Here is a 20,569-nt window from a genome sequence, read left to right as displayed (position 1 = left end):
TTCCCCGGAAGCCACTTGCGCTGCGTTATTTTTTCCCAACTTGAGTTTTGACTTGGGCGAGGCTTTGGAGCATCCCAGCCTGGGAAGTTTGATCGCAGAGCTCGTTTTCCACACGCAGGTGCCCCACCACATCGTCGAAATCGCCGCTGCTTTTGCCGAAGGAGCCTTTTTCGCCGTCGAGTGGAAATTCGGCGAAGAAGAGTGGTCTCAAAACTGCAAGGACTTGCACACTGCCGAGCAGAAGAGGGTGGAATGGTGCAAGAGTCTGCGCTTGTTCCGAAAAGACGACAATTATCACCCGATCGCCGAAGAGCTCTTGAAACTGGCGAGAGCGAGAGGGAGCACGGCGAATACAGTCTACATCTATCAGGAAGACAAAAGTGCTTCTACAAGCGACATAGAGGTAAAATTAACACTTTTGCTCGATTCTATCATTTTTATCAAGAACTTTCTCCGGTCGAAGGGTTTGCGAGTTCTGACCGTCGCCGCTCTTAGAAGCTTTCTGGCTTCAACTTTTCCTGACTGCGAGGTAACAACTGCTTTAAAAGTCAACTCATCTTCTTTAGATGCTCGTGAACTCCGTGAGAATTTCCCAAATCGAGCTACAACTAGCGATCGAAGCAGATCTTCTCTTCGCCGCTTCCTCCTCTCTCTGGAGTCGAACAGGTTTCATTTCCCTCAAAAACTCAAACTCTCTCAAACTCAAAATTTGCAGGTGAATTGGAGCGGCGGGTGCGCAACCGCCCTTCCATCGCCAATCGCGAGATCATCGAGCAACTAGAATTCAATTAGAATTTCAACTACACTGCTACTTATTCCACTTTCAAGCAATTCCACCTCAGCCACTTCAATTTAATAAACTCCGAACTTTCAGTTATCCCGGCTTTTATTAGACCAAAGTCAGAAAAAAATAAATAATCCAAAAAAGCAAGTTTCAAAAAGAAAGCGGCTTCTATCCGCCCAGAAGTCGAGTTGAAGGGACCCATCTTCGTCCCCCGGAAATTGTTCCCGCTGCGGCTCCGTGCCGACGCCAGGCTAAATTTCAACGCTCTTATCAGTGAAAAAGTGAGTAAAAATTACCTCCTCGGGAAGGGAAGCGCGCTCGCTCCGCAGCTTTTTGTTCCATCTTGCGATCGATTTTCCACCAATTGAGAGCCCAGCGACCTTTCAACATTCATTTCCTGATCCTCAAAGATTTCAAACTTACCGAAGGTGTTGCAGCGCGTTGCGAAGTAAATGCAGCGCGGAGTGATAGGATGTCCGTCGCGGCCGATCACTTGCTCATAGCTTCGCAGTCGGTTCCGAGTTGGTCGCCCGTTTGCCATTTTCCGCCCTTTTGTCTGTTTTGCCAGATCGTAAAAGAAAACTTGCAAGAAGAGTCGAGTTCTAGAGACGTTTCGAAAGAGGCTTGATAGTATCAAGCCACGATTAATATTTGTAAATGAAGTTTTACGCGCTTTTTGGGTCATTTCTGAACAGAAACGGCGCAAAGCTTATGTAAGAGAAAGTCGATTCTCCTCTTCCTGCGAGCACTAAAAATCAACGACTCCGCGAAAGTGCTCAAATATCAAGTCAGAATGGATGATTGAAGAGTGATTTCAGAGCAAAGGACATACATAGCTCTCGTGCTTCCTGTCGCTCAGATGTTGCGCTGCGTAAAACAAACACGAGCTGGGAGACTGCTGTCTGACAGAAGCTCCTACTCGGGAATAGTCGCAAGAAAACCTCTCACGACGGGAAGAAGAGTTCTTTACTCGTCAGCGAAAAGCGGCTGCGGTGAAATTAATCTTCGCCGAAAAAAGTCACACGAAGTCAGCAAAGCGTCTCCGCCCAAAAGAGTCAAAATAAAGGTTGTAAGGGTAGATTATGAAAAATTTTAACGAGGGCTCATAATAGCCTTCTCCGCTGCGGTCGCATTGACGCGAGCGAGAAAGTCGACAAGTCAGAAATCGCACACTGCGAAAAAACACGAGGGTTCTTATAGTTTCTTTACTTTCAAGCTAAATACAAATAAAGCGGATTTTGGACAGAGCTCCTCAGTTCAGGACCCCACAACTTGCACCGCGCGCTTCAGAGAACGCACTATGGAGAGAATAAAGGTTTTTACGCTTTCGATTAATGACGAAATTATCAATTAACATTAATAAAAAAGATTACTTGTTACGAAGAAAAACTAACAAATACTGCTTTAGCCCTACTTTCCAATTTTCACTTGGGCTCCTCGATACCAGCCAAAAGAATATCTTTCTCGCGACATTATTGCTGGTCTCACTGTAGCTCTGACTGTCGTGCCACAGGTAAGACCGCAGCGCGACCTTCAGAACGGCAGAAACAAACTTAACTTGAAAATTAAGGGTCTCGCATACGCTAGTTTGGCGAAGTTGCCGACAGAATATGGACTTTACACTTCCTACGTTTCAGGAAAAGAGGCTAAAGCAGGCTTTTACACTGCCAGATCGGTGCTTTTATGAATTTCATTAGTTCATTTCGTAAGAAGCGAAAACAAATATTTGTCGACCACAAGAGGAGAGTAAATGCACTTAGCAGCCACAAAGGACCTGCGGGTCAAGCTATTTCTATTTATGGAAATTAGGGGTGTTTTCTTGTTGATTTCCACTTTCCATGAACTTTGGATCGCTTCATTTCCACAACAAGCAACAAAAATATTAGCTTCTCTCTTCAGCCATCGTCTACACATTCATGGGCAGCTCGAAAGATCTCGCCGTCGGTCCCCAGTCCCTGACTTCGATGTTGACGGCGCAGTACTGCATGCGACCAGAAACGTGGATTCCGATGGCTGGCGTCACGTAACAATCCTTCCCTTGAGACTTCGAAAACGGCGCTTTTCAGATCTGAATCGGACCCGAGATTGGCGAACTTGCTCTGTTTCTGCTCCGGAGCGATCATTCTTCTTCTCGGAATTTTCGATCTGGGCGCTGTCGTCAACTACATTTCAAATCCTGTTCTCGTTGGTTTTATTTCAGGAATGCGCTTTCAATAATCACTTTCAAAAGTAGTCTTCCTTGATTTCATCGCCAGATTTTGCGAAAGCGTAATTTCCAGCTGCCTCGATCATCATCCCCTTTTCTCTTCTCGAGCGAGTGTTTGGTCTCTCTGGCCTTCCTGGACCTTTCTACCAGAAAATGGTCGCCATGGTCATGCGCCTTGGAGAGTCGAAATACTACGACGCAATTATTGGACTGAGCACGCTCGCTACTCTCCTCGCCTTGAAACATCTCCGAATTCACTTCGCAGATCCGAAAGAGGGCGACTCCGCGCTTGTGAGGATCTTGAGAAAAGTTCTTTGGATCGTTGCTACTCTTCGAAACGCCTTTGTGCTCGCCATCACTTCTTTCATTCTTTATTCTTCTGGAAACAACTGCCCCTTCGCTGACGAGCCCATCGATTTGAACATAACCGACCCGAACGCAAAAGGAACGAGGCTATTTCAGAAACTAGTCTAGTTTCTAGTAGCAGAACCAAAGAAACAGTCCGCATAAGATTGCATCACTCCAACAACCATTTCTGCCATCACTTTGCCCCCAATCGCCTTTCCCGACACAAATATCGAGCTTGAGAATGGCGAGTCCGCCGGCATCGTTGACATGCTAACGACGCTTGGATCCGGAATCATCATCGTGCCATTTGTAGCGATTCTTCAGTCGATTGGGATTGGCAAGTCGCTCGCCGAGCGTGGCAACTATCAAGTCAACGCACGAAACGACTTTTTGGCGATCGGAACAGGTAACAAAACCGAAATCAAAAGCTTGCGAATGACCATTTCCAAGGCGGTGTGATGTCTTCCTTGGTTTCTTCGATGCCGGTTTCCGGCTGCTTTTCAAGATCAAGTCTCAACTTCGAGTCGAACGCTGCCACTCAGGCTGGAAACCTCATCACCGCCGTTGTTGTCATGATCTCTGCCGTCCTTCTCGCCGAATACTTCAGGTGATTTCACAGCGAAAATGCAGAACAAAGAGTTTCTTTGTAGATGGATTCCTACTGCAGCGCTAGCAGCGGTGATCATGGCCGCCGTCGGTTCTATGTTCGACTTTGACGCGATCAAGCAGGTCTGGACGCTTTCGAAAATTGAGTCGATCCCGATGATTGCCACTTTCGCCCTCTCCTGCGTCGGTAAGAATCGTCTTTGCCGTGAATTCAGATTCAAATTCTGCTTTCTCAAGATTTCCGAATCGGCATCGTCGTTGGAATCTTCCTGCACATCGCGATGCTTCTCTACTCTCAGAACAGCCCCCAAATCACCGTCGTCAGCGGAGCAAACAAGAGCTTCACGATCAAGATCGCTCACGGAATCGCCTTCCCCGTTTGCGAGGTATGAACTCGCTCGATGAACAAAGCAGGCTCAATTTTAAAATTCAGACTCTTTTGGATCGAGTCAACTTGCTTTTAAAGAAGAGGAGGAAATCAACGCAGTCGCGCTCGACTTGAACGGCGTCTACATGGGCGACTCCTCCGCCGCCCGCTCCATCGCCAAGATCGCCAACAAAATGGAAGAGAAGGAAATCAAGTTCAGAATCGTCAACTGCAACGTACGTTCTTTTCCTCGCTCAAGAAAATAACGAGTATTTGATTCAGGACGTGCTGGCCGAAATGCTCAAGAAATTCGAGGTCGAAGTGAACGACGAGCTGCCACAGTATCGAGCAAACAGCGCGCATGCTTCCGTAACAGCTTCCAGCAAATTGCTCGCCGTAAACAGCAAGGCTGCCAGTCTGGCTGGTTCTGCCACCAACATCCACATCTCAAAAGAGTAAATAAGCGCCTTTGCGAGTTCACTTGCTCCGAACTTGTTCAATTTTAAATATTGCCTTTCTGTCAAACTTGAATGAAAAACGATGTTTTGCATTCCATCGAAGCTGCCTCTTTCAATTTCCCTTTTGAAGGCGACTCTACTGTAGCTGCAGAAGGCGCTCTAGCTTTTATTAATTTCTAGTAGTCTATAAAAATAAACAACGATTGCAAAAATATTTCTCTCGTTTCGATTAATTACTGTTAATTAAAAGAAAGCAGTAAAAAAAATCAGATAAGAATACCGTTAACTAGTTCAGTGGCTAAGCGCTGCAAGAGTGCCGTTCGCCAGTTTTCGATTTGATCATCATTTTTTTGTTGCTTAATTTTCGTCTTCGTTGATTTTTCTTCTTCTATTTTGCGTTATTTTCGCTTTCGTTTGTCGACTTTTTGGGCGAAGTTTGAGTTCCCATGTCGTGAAAGACGACGAGATCTTCTGCTGCAATATTCCACTCGATTTCGAATTCAACGGCAGCGGCACTTTCTTCTTGTTCCTTCTTGACCGGGTAGGGCTCGAATTCAAGTCGTCTTTTAACGGATTCTTTTGGCATTTTCTTTGATAATCAAAGACGAAATCGTCCTCCCTGACCAAAACGACAAGTTTCTTCATCACTCTATTATTCAAGTCGCAGAATTTACCCTTGATCAGCACGCCATGATGTTCAAGCTAAGTTCAGCAAGCCAAGGAATCAACAAGAAACAAACTGCTTCGCGCTGCGATCAATTGTGTGTTCGATTGACAAGAACACATAACTTTACCGGAGAAATCCTTTCGAGAAATATTCCCGAGGAGAGTGTCCTTGTCCGCTTCATCAGTGCGATGAGGTCGTTAATAAGAAAACGCTTGTTTTCGCTTGGGATCTAAAGAAAGGCAAAATATCTGAAGCATAGTTGACATGTATTAAAAGTAATAATTGAGAGTTACTATTATTTATTTTTGAAAATGAAGCCAAAATGAACACGAGAGCGATCAGATCGCACTACGAAACAGCTACTGATCCCGCCAAGGCTTGATAAAAATTTATTTTCTTCTATGATTTCGAAAAGAAATGGGTCGAGGAGGGAGTCGGGCAGCAGACAACTTCATGTATGATGTCCAGTGGAGCACCATTTCGCCCACCGTTTGGTTCCACAACGACGCTCACGACGGAAACGTTTTCATCCGCGACGCTCAAGGGAGGAAAGACTGCTGCTGATTGACTATGACAACTCAGAATTCGGCTGTAGTGGAATTACCACTGGGTTTGACAAAGAACAAGCTCGGCGACTTGTAAAAGGCAATTTATTGCAGAAAGTGAATAATGAATGTTTGAAACAGTGATGAGTGCAGTTTATAAAGGGTTTGGGAGTCTAAGGGCGCTACTAGATGGCTTGGCACCAAAGAGAAGGGGTACCGGAGGTGACAGTACTAGATTGATAAGGGTACGCTGGGTGTTCTATATACGCAGCGGGGGTTGAGTGGATTTGCGGAGCGCTGGGCTTTGGTGTGCAATTAGCCGGGGCGCTAATCCTGTCGATACTGAAGTGATGTATCGGAAACTGATGGCAATTCCACTACACGGCAAAAGAGCCTTCGACCTCACCTTCTACATCATTCGCCTCTACGAGAAATTCAACAAGGACATTTACGACTTCTTGAACATAAACTTGTGGGAGTATAACCGAATCAGCGGAGTTTTCATTCGAAGGTACTTTAAACGAACTTGCAAGGTCTCAAATTCGTTCTAGAGCAAGAGCAAGAAATGACCTGCGTCTGGCCATATCTTTTTATGAAGCAATCCGTCTTCAACCGCCGCGTCGACGATGACTTCTGCAACTTCATGTTTGACGTGATGCGAGCAATGCTAGACGAACACGCAAATGGGAGAGCAAGCTGCCCCTGGACAGGCCGAAACAGCGAGTTTCCGAAGTGCAAGCAGCCAGCATAACGAAAATTGACTTTTGTTTTATTTGCAGAAACATGAATTGAGTCTGAGACTTGTAAGCTTGGTTTATGAGTAATTTAGAAGCAGAAGAGAACTCTTTGAATATTTTAATCAGAACTGCTATCACTGAACTTTGAAAAGACTCCACTTATTAAGTTCGCAAAAAAGTTCATTCTTCGTTCATTTCCGCTTCTTCTTCAGAACCGTCAGAAATCTCGATAAGGGAGTCTTCATCCGAGTCATGCTCCGACTCCGAGTCTGAGTTTGGAATTATCGCCCGCGAAGAAGACTCTTTTTCGAGGAAGGGCGGCGGACTGTCGTTATTTCGGAATCGGCCTCGTTTTTCGCGGTCTTCCGAAAATAACTTTATTAAAAATTTCAAAATGACTCAAACCTGCTTCGTGGAGGGAGTCGCGTCTCTTGATCAAGTGGACTTCCTTCATCAGCAGTTTTCTTTCGGTTTTCCCGATTTCCTGGCCAACCATGCTCTGCGCCTCGCTGTTGCCGTCGAAGAAGATCGTTGTCTTCAGCGTCTTTTCGTAGTTTCCTTTGAAGAAAATGTTGTTGACTTGGATGAAGGGCTCTTCCGAGTCCAGCCCGACCACGCGGATTTTCTCTGCTTCGGAAAGCTAAAATTTATCAATTATAGACGGCTAGAAGGATCAGTTCATTACTGTACCTTGACAGGGCAGTCGGGAAGTTCCAAATGGCAGTGCGTTGCCTGAACAACTTCCCACTCGTCGTCATCTTCATCTTCGCCGAATTCTTCCAGATCTGGCATTTGTTTTCGCGCTTTTCGCCGGCTCAATTATTCTTCAGAATAATTCTCTCCTCTCTTTTCCACATTTTCGTCTTCTCCCTTTTCTAGTTCTGCATTCCAAGCGCTAGAATCGACCTCCATTCAAGAATTTCAAAAATCTCGGTGATTAAAATATTTCGCTCCGCGCGCGGACCAATCAGCGTGCGCGGAGATTTCAAAGGCGAGAAAAAGAGAAAAGGCGAAAGCGGTGGGAAAGGGATGAAAAAGGAAGAAAACAGAGAAGTAGAAAACAAGAAATAAAAAGAAGGGGTTTTCTTCACTGATTATTTTTGATCTGCACTCGATTAAATGTGAAATTACTGTAGCAAGCTAACTGAAGCGATCTTTAGAATAAGGCCCAATCGGCCATTTGTCTGATGAGCGGCTAAGATGAGCGTGGCTAATCTGGTGAATGACTTCTTCAGGGCTGAAATGGAGGGGATCGCGAGCTAATCGACAACAACGACGAGAAAAGAACTCCAAAGAAAAAGACTCCTCGAAAAATCTACCGCAACCGTTTCTTCCCCTCTCGCAAGCCAAGAAATACCAACTCAAAAAACAGCTGTTTCAGTCTTCGCAATCGTCGTCCGTTTTACCAGCCCGGTGGCAACCCAGCTGCTTTGACGCTCAAGCCCGATTCCTTCGAACCAGATGAAGTGGCGCACTACCAAACCTTTCCACCCGCCGCGCAGAGATTATTCTAGCGGTGAGAAATCTGGTCGTTTCGATGTGGTCTATTTCTCTGACGATTTTGGTTACTCCAGAGAGCTGCATGCAAAATGCGATTGTAAGAGGATACATTCGCGCCGCTCTGCCAGAACTATTCAATCTTGTTATAAAATTTCTTACGATAAAGGGCATTATCAACTTTGGCATCTTTGAGGACATACCCAGGCCGTTGGTTCTCAAAAACATTCCGCTGGAGAAACGAGAAACGACTGTTGTAATTGGAGCTGGACCATCAGGAATTTCTACAGCCAGACAGCTTCATAACTTTGGATTCAATAAGAAGATTCTAGGGGCGAGGAAGAGAATAGGAGGACGAGTTCATGTTTGGGCACCTAAGGTTCGTTTGAGTGAAAAAAGCTCACTTATCGTCCATTTTTAGGTAGCTGCAGGAGCAATGGTCATCAACGGCCGCCAAAACAACCCTATCATCACCATGAGTCGTCAAATCTACCACGATGTCCACATCCTCGGAAGCCAATGAGACCTTTTTGTCAAATCCAAATCGATTGCGCGTGGACCAGACTTGAGAATGGAGCATCATTTCCACACGATTTTGGACATTTTATCCGACTGGAGATTAGACAAGAAAAAGGACATTCCACTCATCGACGCGATTAACCTCGCTCACAAAGAATACGTCTGCCAAAGCGCGGAAAGATACTCAAAAACAGAAATGAAACTGCTCGAGACGACTCATGGGGAGAAAATTGAGGCGGATAGGATCGGATACAGATAAATAATAGATCTTGAAGCCGCAAGTGGCTGACCAATTTTGTAAAATAGCTTGAAATAAGACTTCTGTATCCATTTCAAAGATGCGTCGTGTCAATCCCACTCGCCCTCATGAAAAGGAAAACCATCAATTTCACCACCGACTTATCTCCGCGAAAATGGCGCGCTGTAGAAAACATCGGTGCCGGCCTGATAGAAAAATGTCTCCTCCGCTTCGATTCAAAATGGTGGAGTTACAAGATCGGAGGCGCTGATTTCTTTGGCTCCATCAGCGTTTCTGGCTCCGACTCAGGCGTCGACGCTGATGATGAACACGATACGTCGGGGATTTTTAATGTGTTCTTCGATATTCCATCGCCTGAGAGTGATCATTTTACTCTCAATTCGATCGCAGCTGGAGCTTCGTCTGATATTTATCATTCGATGAGTGATAAACAGCTCGTTTCTAGTGCGATTGCGACGCTTCAAAGCAAGGGTCAATAAACAAGCTCCTTTTTACTTGAATTGTCGCCATTTTGTGACTCTTAAAAAAGAAATCTTCATAGAAATCACGAGCCCAGAGCCCCTGAGCTTCCACATTACACGCTGGGGAAAAGAAGAATACTCCCATATGAGTTATTCATTTATCAAACTCGGTTCAACCGGAAAAGACTACGACAAAATGGCGGAACCAGCTTCGGATCGATTATTTTTCGCTGGAGAAGCCACCAATCGGTACGTTAAAGCGCATCTCTCTATAAAAAATGTTTGATAGGTATTTCCCACATACAGTGACAGGAGTGACAGTCCCTACTTATCCGGAGTTCGCGAAGCAGCGAGAATTTTCAAGCTAGAACACAAGAAACTCAACCCTGATTCGAAATTCTCCGGCGACTCGATTTTCGATCAAACTTCTCTTCATCCCCAGGTAAAGAAATCATCCCTTTTCTTCCCTCATCGTTCTCTAAGAAGCGAAAGAGCGAGTCAATCAACCAAAAACCGCCTTCAAAGAAAATCGAACGACGAAAATCCGAGCCAATTCCAACCATGTAACCTCTTAAGAAAAATCTTGTTTCCTTTTTTTCATATTCACATGTTTTTTCTTCTTCCAAAGCTTTACCTTTTTCTCACTGCCTTCATTGTTCTTTTTTTTTTGCTGCAATATCTTTAATATATTTTCTTATAATTGAATGAATGCTCAAAATATTGGTTCAGGAATTCGAAAACTTCAATTTTCAGATGAACTGACAGAGAAAAAAAGAAAAAGGATTGAAATGGCCCGATTTTGTCATGTTTCAGGACTGATTCTTTTCCTTCTAGCGCTGGTTTCTTCTTATAATCGACTTGCATAGGTAAGCTCCTTTCCCGACCCCTGTTTCTACATATTTTTTAGTAAATCTTCAACTGCCAGAAGCCTCAAAGATCGTCTCTCCTTTTCCAACATCAAGAATCACCAGGTGTTCTTCATGAAGAATTCGTCTCGTCGCTAGAAAACCCAATCGTTGTTTACAACCGCGTTCCAAAAACTGCCTCCACTGCCTTTACCCATCTTCTCTACGACCTAACCAGAGGTAAGCACTTCTTTCCCGCCTCTTATCTTTAAAACGCATTAGAAAACTCAATCTACGTCATCCATGTTAATACAACCGTGCCGAGACAGAATCCCGCAATCATGTCCCTCCAGGATCAAATGCTCCTTCGACAAAATATGACGACTTGGGGCATTACTCCTGCCTTTTATCATGGTCATTTCGCCTTCTTCAACGTCCCAAATGTCTTCTGGATCAATTTGGTTCGGTAAGAGCGCCTTTCAATAGAATTTGTCTTAAAATATTAAGGAACCCATTTGACCGACTGGTCTCGAACTACTACTTTCTCCGATATGGTGATAACTTCCGAAAAGGACTTCTGAGGAGTAAGAACGGCGATACGACGACCTTCAACGAATGCGCGAAGAAAGAGTCAAGCAAAGACTGCTCGATTCAGAAAATGTGGATTCAGGTAACTCGAATCAGGGTCCTCAGATGTCACCCGCATTCATGTAGATCTCTTAGAACCTCTCTGTATGATGGCGTAAGGGTCTGAAAATTGCCCCAATGAACGCGATTCTCGATCTAAAATTGTGAAGACTCTTATAGGAGACACGAAAGTGTGCCGCCCGGATAGGAGGGGGTCAAGGGCGAGCCCGACCACAGCTTTGCCTCATCTGAAGATGCTCTTGTTTCTGATAATGCAAGCTTGTAATCGCTGACATTCATCTTTAGATTCCTTATTTCTGCGGCCAAGTTGCAGCATGCTGGGAGCCCGGAAGCCAGTAGGCTCTTGATAGATCGAAGCAAAACGTCCTCGAACACTATTTTCTCGTGGGAAAGACCGAAAATCTGATAGAATTTGTTGAAGTCCTGGAGAACGAAATTCCCGCAGTCTTCAAGGTAATTTTCACGAAGAGACGTTCAAAATCCTCGGCAAATATCTCGAGAAAGAGCTGGGCGAGTCAAACATAAAAGTGTGTAGACGACGAGGAGACAACCTTACCAACAATAAACCTAGGTGAAAAAGACGTTCTCTTTTTTAAAAGCTTAAACAAAATTCAGAGGACTTACGCGTGCCCGGGATCACAGCGAAAATCTCCGCCAATGGCAATCCGATGTTGGCTTCGTCGACGGCAACAAATTTCATCTTCTCGTTTGAGTGTTTTAGACTGCTGTTTGCCTCATATAGTGCAACATACTTCACTACTGATACTTTTCTTCACTCCAATTTTCAAGGAATAATTGAATTTTTTTCACTATCTCACTTCAAACACCGCCTAAGCTATTTCTATCACAGCCATTTTTTTCAAGCGAAACAGTAAACTCTTCGTATTGATTCAAAGCTAAAGTATTGTCATTTTCAAGAATGAGCAGTAGTACATTGTCGAGCAAGCGATTTTCGGATCTGAAGCCGCCCCTTCATCCTAGCAGACGTTGACAAGTCTGAGTTCATGACAACAGTTCAAGTAAGAAAATTCTAGCACCAGAAGAAAATCTTCTTAGGAGTACACGATCCCAATCTTTTTGCAAAACAAAGATGAGATGTGCGAAGCTGTCACTGGCTCTGGAAAGACGCTGGCCTTCCTTTTGCCCGCGCTGCACAAAATGATCTCTTCCGGGGCAAAGGACAAGATCTCCTTCATCGTCATTTCTCCGACCAGAGAGCGCGCCAATCAAACTCATACAGGTACTATCCTAATGCTGGTTTATTCGTTTATCGGATATTTTCTAGTTTTGCTGCGATTTCTCGATGTTCTTGAAAAGTACACAGCGATGACCTGCATCGGCGGAGTAACAAAGATCCAGGAAGACATGGAAATGCTGGAAAAGTCGACTCCAAATGTGATCATCGCGACTCCGGGAAGAATGGACGATTTGATTAAACGTGTGCTCAAGGCGAAGCTGAAGACTGTGGAGATGTTGATTATCGACGAAGCGGACCAGGTTTTTGAACCCTTTCCTGCGAATTAACAAAGCCTTTTTTAAGATTTTGGACATTGGTTTCGAAAAAGCGATCAATTTCATTTCGTCAAATCTTCCAAAGCAGCGGCGAACCGGTCTTTTCTCCGCGACGCTGAACGAAAACGTCCTCCGTCTGAAAAAGGCTGGTCTGCGTCATCCCCACTCCGTCTCGGCCAAAGAAAAGCGCGAGAGAACCTGTCCACGCCTCAAGAACTCAAACTGCTCTTCTCAGTCGTCGAGCCGCGCCACAAACTCAGTTATCTCGTTTCGTTGTTGAAAAAGCGGCGAAAGTCGAAGAGCGTCGTTTATTTTCTCCAGGTCGACTATTTCCACCAAGCTTTGAGGCAGCTGGTCAACTTTCCAGTGATCAAGTGCCACGGAAAGAAGAACCAGAAATTGAGGTCGAAAGCGATCGAGGAATTTACCGACAGATCTGGCGGAGCTGTTCTAGGAAACTCGCTACAAAGTTATTTTCTTTGAGGTCACGTGACGTGATTTCGCTGACCAAAATGGTAGCAAAAGCTGCTTTAGACGCTGTTCTTTTCGTCGATATACAGTTGTTCACTGTCATCTGCTACAGTTTACCCGCCAGAGGGGTCAAAATAAAGGGTATCTAACAAGCGGAACCCTGAGTCAGGGTGCTGATAGAGCTGTCCAAAAACTAACGTGCATCTGTATAAAACCCTGACTCAGGTTTCCACACAGGCTCCCGAGCCCTGAGCATCACTAACCGTTAATCAATAATGTTAACTCTCTGATGATTTCTGAATGTAGCGAATTGTAACAGTTACGACGGATCTGCTCTGCCGCGGCGTCGATATTTCCGGCTGCGTGGACTACGTCATCCAGTTCGATCCTCCAACCTTTGCTCCAAACTTCGTCCACCGCGCTGGCAGAACCGCTCGCGCTGGAAAAAGCGGAGAAAACCTGGTCTTGGTGACTCCGTCGGAGCACGAGCAAAACTACCTCGAGCTCATCAAACTCAACCAAAAAGTCGGCGACATGGTCGAGTTAATAGAAGATTTCGAGATTTTGGAACTGGAGAAGGTCAGGGAGATCCAGTTGAAGGACAAGAGGAACTTTGAATACGCGCAGAGGGCGTTCCCGAGCTTTGTTTGTCCCTACATCTGTCCCTACTCAAAGAAATCAAATTCCAAAGCTAGACTTGCGAAATGCTTTTCGAGGTAATTGACCGTCTTTCGACTTAAAAAAGAGCAATTTCTAGGGCTGCCGATCATCCAAGCGCTGATAGAACGAGCAACTGAAGAGCAGATGCTCTACTGCTGGCGAAACATAATCTCTTCGATTTGTTTCTTGATAATTCTCGTCAAAATCATGAAAGAAAACGCCGTTCTCGATTCTCGGCGACGAGAGCAATTCGGAAACTTACTCCTCAATCGCCTGGGAAAAGCCAATCAATCGCCGATCCGATGGAGCAGAACTTATGGAACCACTTCAAGGCGATTTTTAAAGAGTTTGAGGACAGGGGAAGTCGAGCGAATCTGCCGAGAATCGAACTGCTACGAGCCTGAAAAAGTCAAGAACGTCTTGAAAGAGCAGAAAATGTGGGACCAACTTCCTTTGATAATCGTCTGCGATCGATTCGACTTCGTCCACGACTCGGCTCTCCATCTTTACAGAAATAATCTCCAGAAACACATCGAGATCTACGTCCAGAAAGTTAACCCATCTCGACTCCCTCAGGTCATTGGTGGGCTTTTGGATGTCGACTGCGAGCCAGATGTGATCAAGAGCCTCATCATGGTTGTCCTAGCTCCTTCTCACGTGGCGAGAGTCGCGAATAGCTGAAGACTGCCAAGAACCCGCCACCCACAATGCTTTGGCCGAGATCTACATTGATGCCAACAACCCTGAGCGATTCCTTCGGGAGAACCCCTTCTATTTCTTCGCTGTTGTCGGTAAATACTGCGAAAAGCAAGATCCTCATCTCGCATGTATACCTAACTTGTGGAAGAACTTGCCAACTAGTCTCTCAAAAAAGAACCTATTTTATGCAATGGACACGCTATGCAATTACTCACCATCTTACAGCAGCTTCTCTTAGTTTAAAGACGAATTCTTTTCTAGTTATTTATTATTCCAAATAAACCTGTGAAATAAACAAGTTCCAAAGACAAACATTATTCCAAAAATAAACATCACTCTGATTTTAGAAAAATGTCGGATTTTATGGGCGATTTCATGAAATCGTCCGAGAGTTAAACTAACCCTTACTTCAAAGATGGTGGCACTGGAATGCCTCCGACCGAGGAAGAGATGATGGAGAAACAAAGAAAACCAGAAAAGAGGAAGCAGGAGATTAGCTATGAAGACGAGTTGGAAGCGATGTGGGCGGAGTGAGAGGCAGAAGTTGAGCCTGAAAGTAGGCCTAAGAAAAGATCCAAGCATGAGGGCAAATGTAAGTCACTCTTATTGGAGTATAATTATACTGTATAAATTATACTATATAATTTATACTGTATAATCTATCTAATATTTAGCTGCTGCTGAAATCAAAGAAATCAGAAACAAACTCACTGGAAAGCTGATGCGTGCCGATCTCAAAGGCAACAAAGAAAAAGCTGCGAAAATTCAAAAAGTAATCGACGAATTAACAGATGAAAAGACAATCGTCGTTCAAAAATACGATGCCCGTGGTCGAATCCGTCCAAGTAACCAGAAACGCGAATCTGATATTTCTGCTCTTCTTCGTGATGAAAAGAATGACGATGGAGGAATGGGTTAGTTTCATGATTGTCTTCCATGTCTTCAAGGTATTTTTAGCTTCGGATATGGCGCTGAAGAAGAACTCTTCGACGGCACAAAGGCAAGAGGGAAAAAGAGACGCCTCATGCAGATGAAGACCGTGAACGAGCAAAGAACAGGATGATTCATAGAAGCCTCGAAAACTGTCGGTTTTGCTATTCGAATAAGGTAGAGAGTGAACGCAGTTGAAAGCAAAAATTGACGTATTCTTAGAAACTCCGCGACTCAATTTGCTGGGTTGGCCAACACGTGTACCTAGCTGTTACAGGCTCCGAACCGATGGCAGAAGGGCACTGCATCATCGTTACAAAAGAACACTATCCAAATCCGCCGTCATGCGATGAGGATGTCGCACGCGAGATCCTCAACCTGCGAAGAATGCTTACTGGGTATTTCAAAGCAAAGAACGATACAGAGCCAGTTTTTATCTCTACAGGTATTAATTTTATTGACAGGCGACGTTTTATTCATTGACAATGAGCGTCGGTTCGCTACGGGATTGCAAATTCAGTCCAGGTAGTCCAGGATTGCCAGGTGGACCTGATGAGACATCAGGACCAGGGGCACCAGTTTTTCCTGGCTTACGATGATCTCCATTGAATCCTTCAAATTTGATCTATCTCAAGCTTTGATAAAATGCCTTACCTCGTGGTCCAGGGTCACCTCTACTAGGTCCTCTAGGACCCATGTCGCCAGGCACGCCGGGTTCTCCTCGCTCACCCTCCAAGCCAGGAGGTCCCGGTGGACCTGTGTCGCCTGGGATTCCTTGAAGCCCTGGGAATCCTCGTTCTCCTCTTCTACCAAGCAGTCCACGAAGCCCCGTCGCTCCTTTTACTTCTCGTTCTCCCCGTGCACCATCGCTACCAGGATGCCCATCTTGTCCAGCTATTCCAGTCTGTCCTGGTGGACCAGCTGGACCGGGAGGACCTGGGCGACCAGGGAGTCTTTCGCTCGATCTGTTTTATCCAGTAAGAGTTTTATCGAAATTTTCATTTTTTCTTTTTGAGCATTTTTAATGACGAGGGGAGTTTCGTGATTGCGAGTTTTTATCATTTACAATGATTTTATGTACGTTTCTTTTTACGAGTTCCAGTGTCGATTAGTTCCTTGCTAACTGCTCTCTCTAGCGACGAAGGGTTTCCCGCATTTTGTCACGGAATTCGTTCCAATCGACATGGAAGAGGCTGAAATGGCGCCACTGTACTTCCAGAAAGCGTTTCAAGATGCAGGCGGACTGGCGGACATATCTCCTTTAAAATGGCGAAAACCGGCGTTGGATGAAGAAGCGGAAGTGATATTCCGCGCGGAGCAAATGGAAAAGAGCCTCAAGGAGTTTCAAGCAACGAGTCCTTCTTTTTAAAAAAACCGATTACTGCCAAATTGAATGTCCAAAAACATGTCGAATGAAATTCTTTCTTTCTACTTTTTGATTCGTCCATGTCTAAACGATCATTTTTTATCTGATCGAGAGACTGCGATTAAGGCGAGTCGGAGCATCATTTGAATATTCTCATTTTTCGAGAATCGTTTCTTTTCTTTCTTTTTGCTGCTCGGCCGTCGGCATTTGAGGGCAGACCTCTTTACGAAAAGAGAAGAGAAAGGATCCCATATTTTTTTCTTCAGACAGTGCGCTATCGGATTGAAAATGAAGCCTTCACCCCACTTCAAATCGCCGGAGAAGACTTCTAACAAATCATCCAACTCGAAGCTGGCCTCAGATCTTGATCCCGACCAACCAAGTAAGCGATCAAATAAATATTGAAAATAAACTCGAATTATAGCGCCGAGTCCGCAACGAAAGACAAGATCTGCAAAGGAGATTCTCCAATCTCAGGAGAGCACCGATGGCTGGGAAACTCAGGAAACTCAACTTTCTCAACTGAGCCGATATGAGATGATGGAGCGAGCTGCTGAGTTTTCTCAAAGCACTACTGATGCTTCTTCAGATAAAAATCGCACAGAGCAAACACCAAGAGCAGGAAAGAAGCAAACCAAAGCTGTCAAACCATCTCGTAAGTTATTGACTCTTTTACTAAATCCTTACCTTCTGTTTAGCAAAAGCCACGCACTCGATAAGCGACGATCCCCTGGAAGGAATTTCCGTATCAGTCAGTGGTGAACTACTCAATGATGAGGTGCCTTCGGATCCAGAGATCTCCCTCTCCGTCAGCGGAGAACTTTTCGATGATGAGCTGCAGCCAATGGACACTGCGCAGATTTCCCAGCAAGACGAAGAAGAAGCCAACTCTTCTCAAGGCTCCTCCGTCTACAAAACGCCTGAAAAGAGTCGACCGAAAACGCCCAGTAAGACTGATCAATCAGCACCCGCTTCACCTCCACAGCCCCCGAGAAAGCTTCGTCGAAGACTCTTCAATGAAAATCAGGAAGAACCGATGGAGTCCCCGGAGATAACCATGGCGTCCTCGGGAGATACGACACGGAGATCAAAAAAGGTCGAATCAAAAGATGCCTGGTCACAGGTTTCTGGAGAGACGCTAAGAGAGACTGACGTGAGAAAAAGAAGGACTCACGATGTGCTGAACTTATGCGCCGAAGAGTCTCAAGAAGAAAAGTCGCAAGAAGGGATGAACCAGACTCAGCAAGTGAACGATCTTTTAAACCACACAGCGCTTGTTCTCGACTCACAACAGTCAGCACAAGCAACTCAAGCTCGACATGAGTCAACATCGGCAACTCAAATTCAACCTCAACAAGAGTCACAAGGGACCAACGAAAAATATTTTACGCCTCCCACTTCTCCAACTTTGGAGCAAGCCTCAGCGACACAGAAGACTTTCGACGAGGATTTAGATGACGATTACTTTGCGAAGCTCAAATCGCCGACGAGGAATGCTGAAATAAAGCAAATTAACAAGCAAGCAGATCAGGCTTATCAGCAAAAACGAGTTAACAGAAAAATGCCAAGATCTAGAGCAAAACCAACGCGTGATGAGGTCAAAGAATCGGTGGCTAAAGCCTGTCGCAAAGCACAAGCTGGCGGAATTAGTCGACGTCTGGAAGTCGCGAGAGCTTTTATTTCAAGAAGAAACCGAGCACGAGATTCGAGCGATCCCTTGAATCGAGAACTCGAAAATGCGACTTCTTGGGAGCCAAAAGTACCGAATGCGAATTTTTCTCAAAAAAGAGTTTACAGAAAAATGCCGCGGTCTAGAGCAAAACCAACGCGCGACGAGTTGAATAAATCTTTGGCTAGAGCCCTTCGAAAATTACAAGTTGGCGGTATTAGTAGACGTCTGGAATTCGCGAGGGCTTTTATTTCAAGAAGAAACCGAGCACGAGATTCGAGCGATCCCTTGAATCGAGAACTTGAAATTGCGACTTCTTGGGAGCCAAAAGTACCCAATGTGAATTTTTCGGAGCCCGTTCCAGGATCATCAAGCCGTTTCAAAAAGCGTCTTCCAGTAGCGGAAAAGCCTACAAAAGAAAAACCGGGACCTTCGAAGTCTAAATCTTCCAAATCGCAAAGTCAGGAACGCTCGCAGCCACGAGAAGAGCAGGAGTCAGCTCATAACTGGTCGCAGCAAGCTTTGTTCGATGAATCTGCGGAGGATCGACAAGCACTATCGCCTGAACATGATCAATCCCCACCCGCGCCAATTGACAGAGAGGACGTTCGCGAATCTACGTTTCCCACCTCAAACAAGAGAAAGCTTCAGACTCCTGAAAAGGACGCGCAGGGCGAAGCAAGCGCGAAAGATCACGCAGCGAAAAGGAGCAAGCACGAGAAGGAAAATATAACGCCTAAGAAAAGCGCGTCAAAGCCGACGATTCTTAAGCCAGCTGTGGATACCACCATTGCTCGTCGTCCAGGAAGAGATGCCCTGAGCGAGATTTCGGACTTGTCTTCTGCATTTGATAATGACAGTCCAATTAGAGGCGTCGGAAAGATGAAACAAAGTCAAAAGAAAGCAACCAAAGAAAAGAGTGCGAAACTGAGGTATGACGAACCAACGTGCAGCAAGAATCTAACACCTCCAGCGATGCCACCAGATGCTGATCTTTCTAGCTTCTTGAACTCGAGCGAGGATGAGGAAGTTCGTCGACCGCAAAGTCGTCCTCGGAGAAGAAATAGATCGCCAACAGCTAGCATGTCGAAGCTCACCAAATTACGATCACCAGAGAAGTCACCATCGCCATCTAAATCAAAAAAGAAGCCGATTTCGATGAAGAAAAAACATCCAAAAATTATTCCTTCTGCAGCTCGAAAGCCTCCGAGAAGCATCACTTCGTCCGTGGAGACAAGGGATACGCGAGAAGAATATGATGAGAAAACAATCGTCATCAAAGATGTGAAGAACATTAAGGGTACAATTGGATTCAGGCTCAAAGAATATAGCGAAGCAGGAATCTACATCAGCAAGGTTGTCCCGGGGTCGTTAGCAGATAAAGCTGGTCTTCGTGCTGGAGATACTATCATTTGCTTCAACGGTGTGAAATGCTCCGTCAACAGCCGAGTCAACCTGTCTATACTGCTACCAGTCATCGTCGAATCGGCTTTGAAAGACTTTGAATTCACTGTTCTTCGCGATGTACCCGACCAGTATTCGGAGGAAGAAGACGTTGACACATCAGGAGGTTCAGACATTCCAGATGCAGAGCCTGCAAAAGAAAAACCGGGACCTTCGAAATCTAAATCTTCGGAATCGCAAAGTCAGGAACGCTCGCAGCCACGAGAAGAGCAGGAGTCAGCTCATAACTGGTCGCCGCAAGTTCTGCTCGATGAATCTGCGGAGGATCAACAAGCACTATCGCCTGAACATGATCAGTCCCCACCCGCGCCAATTGACAGAGAGGACGTTCGCGAATCTACGTTTCCCACCTCAAACAAGAGAAAGCTTCAGACTCCTGAAAAGGACGCGCAGGGCGAAGCAAGCGCTAAAGTTCAAGCAGCGAAAAGGAGCAACCACGAGAAGGAAAATATAACGCCTAAGAAAAGCGCTTCAAAGCCGACGATTCTTACGCCAGCTGTGGATAACACCATTGCTCGTTGTCCAGGAAGAGATGCCTTGAGCGAGATTACGGACTTGTCTTCTGCATTTGATAATGACAGTCCAATTAGAGGAGTCGGAAAGATGAAGCAAATTCAAAAGAATGCAACCAAAGAAAAGAGTGCGAAACCGACAGGAAAGGGGCATGACGAAGCGGAGAATCAACCGACGTGCAGCAAGAATTTATCACCTCCAGCGATGCCACAAGATGTTGATCCTTCTAGCTTCTTGGACTCGAGCGAGGATGATGAGGTTGAAGAAGACGTTGACACATCGGTAACGATTTGAAATCTTGAAAAAAGAACTCTAACTTTACCTTAGTCTGACGAGTC

General features: G+C 45.3%; 8 protein-coding genes and 1 long non-coding RNA gene across 11 annotated transcripts; 7 read left to right on the top strand and 2 right to left on the bottom strand.

The window, feature by feature from the left end:
• Nucleotides 1-1,734: 1,734 nt before the first annotated feature.
• Nucleotides 1,735-3,429, top strand: LOC145708158 (sodium-independent sulfate anion transporter-like). Its single transcript, XM_081785802.1, has 7 exons — nt 1,735-1,850; nt 1,897-2,099; nt 2,193-2,297; nt 2,355-2,421; nt 2,684-2,807; nt 2,851-2,972; nt 3,052-3,429. Exons 2-7 carry the CDS (start codon nt 2,085-2,087, stop codon nt 3,054-3,056), a joined length of 438 nt encoding a protein of 145 aa, XP_081641928.1. The 5' UTR covers nt 1,735-1,850; nt 1,897-2,084; the 3' UTR covers nt 3,057-3,429.
• A 70-nt stretch (nt 3,430-3,499) lies between these two features.
• LOC145707820 (sodium-independent sulfate anion transporter-like) lies at nt 3,500-4,977 on the top strand. The gene is made up of 6 exons (XM_081785399.1): nt 3,500-3,744; nt 3,789-3,945; nt 3,989-4,131; nt 4,182-4,330; nt 4,378-4,547; nt 4,594-4,977. Exons 1-5 carry the CDS (start codon nt 3,606-3,608, stop codon nt 4,444-4,446), a joined length of 657 nt encoding a protein of 218 aa, XP_081641525.1. The 5' UTR covers nt 3,500-3,605; the 3' UTR covers nt 4,447-4,547; nt 4,594-4,977.
• A 1,772-nt stretch (nt 4,978-6,749) lies between these two features.
• LOC145708607 (uncharacterized) lies at nt 6,750-7,684 on the bottom strand. The gene is made up of 3 exons (XM_081786296.1): nt 7,409-7,684; nt 7,124-7,358; nt 6,750-7,080 (listed from the first exon to the last, which is right to left on the bottom strand). The coding sequence occupies exons 1-3, from the start codon at nt 7,508-7,510 to the stop codon at nt 6,899-6,901; spliced, it is 519 nt and encodes a 172-aa protein (XP_081642422.1). The 5' UTR covers nt 7,511-7,684; the 3' UTR covers nt 6,750-6,898.
• A 40-nt stretch (nt 7,685-7,724) lies between these two features.
• Nucleotides 7,725-10,021, top strand: LOC145706864 (lysine-specific histone demethylase 2-like). The gene is given in 8 exon segments (XM_081784317.1): nt 7,725-8,594; nt 8,637-8,697; nt 8,740-8,969; nt 9,041-9,435; nt 9,437-9,703; nt 9,744-9,777; nt 9,780-9,896; nt 9,938-10,021. Coding segments are annotated over 8 exon segments (1,527 nt in total). The 5' UTR covers nt 7,725-8,255.
• Nucleotides 10,022-10,180: 159 nt separating this feature from the next.
• Nucleotides 10,181-11,824, top strand: LOC145707671 (heparan sulfate 2-O-sulfotransferase hst-2-like). 3 transcript variants are annotated; one of them, XM_081785229.1, is made up of 6 exons: nt 10,181-10,320; nt 10,362-10,539; nt 10,582-10,765; nt 10,807-10,969; nt 11,233-11,400; nt 11,563-11,824. In XM_081785229.1, exons 3-5 carry the CDS (start codon nt 10,641-10,643, stop codon nt 11,284-11,286), a joined length of 342 nt encoding a protein of 113 aa, XP_081641355.1. In that variant the 5' UTR covers nt 10,181-10,320; nt 10,362-10,539; nt 10,582-10,640; the 3' UTR covers nt 11,287-11,400; nt 11,563-11,824. The 3 variants fall into 3 exon arrangements, with proteins under 3 accessions (XP_081641355.1, XP_081641354.1, XP_081641353.1); XM_081785228.1 differs by having other exon boundaries at nt 11,233-11,474; XM_081785227.1 differs by having other exon boundaries at nt 11,233-11,518.
• Nucleotides 11,825-11,863: 39 nt separating this feature from the next.
• LOC145706613 (ATP-dependent RNA helicase DDX55-like) lies at nt 11,864-13,828 on the top strand. Its single transcript, XM_081784034.1, is given in 7 exon segments — nt 11,864-11,966; nt 12,004-12,187; nt 12,233-12,444; nt 12,488-12,700; nt 12,703-12,917; nt 13,254-13,646; nt 13,688-13,828. Coding segments are annotated over 7 exon segments (1,272 nt in total). The 5' UTR covers nt 11,864-11,951; the 3' UTR covers nt 13,728-13,828.
• Nucleotides 13,829-14,634: 806 nt separating this feature from the next.
• Nucleotides 14,635-16,635, top strand: LOC145707605 (CWF19-like protein 2 homolog). The gene is made up of 5 exons (XM_081785160.1): nt 14,635-14,881; nt 14,964-15,203; nt 15,247-15,396; nt 15,442-15,664; nt 16,356-16,635. Exons 3-5 carry the CDS (start codon nt 15,349-15,351, stop codon nt 16,586-16,588), a joined length of 504 nt encoding a protein of 167 aa, XP_081641286.1. The 5' UTR covers nt 14,635-14,881; nt 14,964-15,203; nt 15,247-15,348; the 3' UTR covers nt 16,589-16,635.
• Nucleotides 15,692-16,494, bottom strand: LOC145709995 (uncharacterized). The gene is made up of 2 exons (XR_014134985.1): nt 15,874-16,494; nt 15,692-15,831 (listed from the first exon to the last, which is right to left on the bottom strand). It is a non-coding gene; the product is annotated as an uncharacterized LOC145709995 (long non-coding RNA).
• A 202-nt stretch (nt 16,636-16,837) lies between the features above and the next one.
• LOC145706860 (uncharacterized) lies at nt 16,838-20,513 on the top strand (the record flags this gene model as incomplete). The annotated part of the gene is made up of 3 exons (XM_081784314.1): nt 16,838-16,967; nt 17,010-17,240; nt 17,284-20,513. Coding segments are annotated over exons 1-3 (3,555 nt in total), but the record flags the coding sequence as incomplete, so codon positions are not given.
• Between the last annotated feature and the right edge of the window lie 56 nt (nt 20,514-20,569).

This window comes from Oikopleura dioica, chromosome XSR, assembly GCF_907165135.1.
Source record: "Oikopleura dioica chromosome XSR, OKI2018_I68_1.0, whole genome shotgun sequence".
Classification (NCBI taxonomy): Eukaryota; Metazoa; Chordata; class Appendicularia; order Copelata; family Oikopleuridae; genus Oikopleura; species Oikopleura dioica.
Note: the sequence above shows the minus strand (reverse complement) of the source record. Positions and strands in the feature narration are given on the sequence as shown.

Bases quoted from the DNA above. Each gene is read 5' to 3' on its own strand.
- LOC145708158 (XM_081785802.1), top strand. The intron at 2,298-2,354 runs GTAAGACCGCAG...TTGAAAATTAAG, and splicing joins CTCTGACTGTCGTGCCACAG to GGTCTCGCATACGCTAGTTT. The intron at 2,808-2,850 runs GTAACAATCCTT...GGCGCTTTTCAG, and splicing joins ATTCCGATGGCTGGCGTCAC to ATCTGAATCGGACCCGAGAT.
- LOC145707820 (XM_081785399.1), top strand. From the start codon at position 3,606: ATGCTAACGACGCTTGGATCCGGAATCATCATCGTGCCATTTGTAGCG. The intron at 3,745-3,788 runs GTAACAAAACCG...ACCATTTCCAAG, and splicing joins CTTTTTGGCGATCGGAACAG to GCGGTGTGATGTCTTCCTTG. The intron at 3,946-3,988 runs GTGATTTCACAG...GTTTCTTTGTAG, and splicing joins CTTCTCGCCGAATACTTCAG to ATGGATTCCTACTGCAGCGC.
- LOC145708607 (XM_081786296.1), bottom strand. From the start codon at position 7,510: ATGCCAGATCTGGAAGAATTCGGCGAAGATGAAGATGACGACGAGTGG. The intron at 7,359-7,408 runs GTACAGTAATGA...GATAAATTTTAG, and splicing joins TTCCCGACTGCCCTGTCAAG to CTTTCCGAAGCAGAGAAAAT. The intron at 7,081-7,123 runs GTTTGAGTCATT...TATTTTCGGAAG, and splicing joins CGACTCCCTCCACGAAGCAG to ACCGCGAAAAACGAGGCCGA.
- LOC145707671 (XM_081785229.1), top strand. From the start codon at position 10,641: ATGTCCCTCCAGGATCAAATGCTCCTTCGACAAAATATGACGACTTGG. The intron at 10,766-10,806 runs GTAAGAGCGCCT...TAAAATATTAAG, and splicing joins TTCTGGATCAATTTGGTTCG to GAACCCATTTGACCGACTGG. The intron at 10,970-11,232 runs GTAACTCGAATC...ATTCATCTTTAG, and splicing joins TTCAGAAAATGTGGATTCAG to ATTCCTTATTTCTGCGGCCA.
- LOC145707605 (XM_081785160.1), top strand. From the start codon at position 15,349: ATGATTCATAGAAGCCTCGAAAACTGTCGGTTTTGCTATTCGAATAAG. The intron at 15,397-15,441 runs GTAGAGAGTGAA...ACGTATTCTTAG, and splicing joins GGTTTTGCTATTCGAATAAG to AAACTCCGCGACTCAATTTG. The intron at 15,665-16,355 runs GTATTAATTTTA...TGCTCTCTCTAG, and splicing joins GCCAGTTTTTATCTCTACAG to CGACGAAGGGTTTCCCGCAT.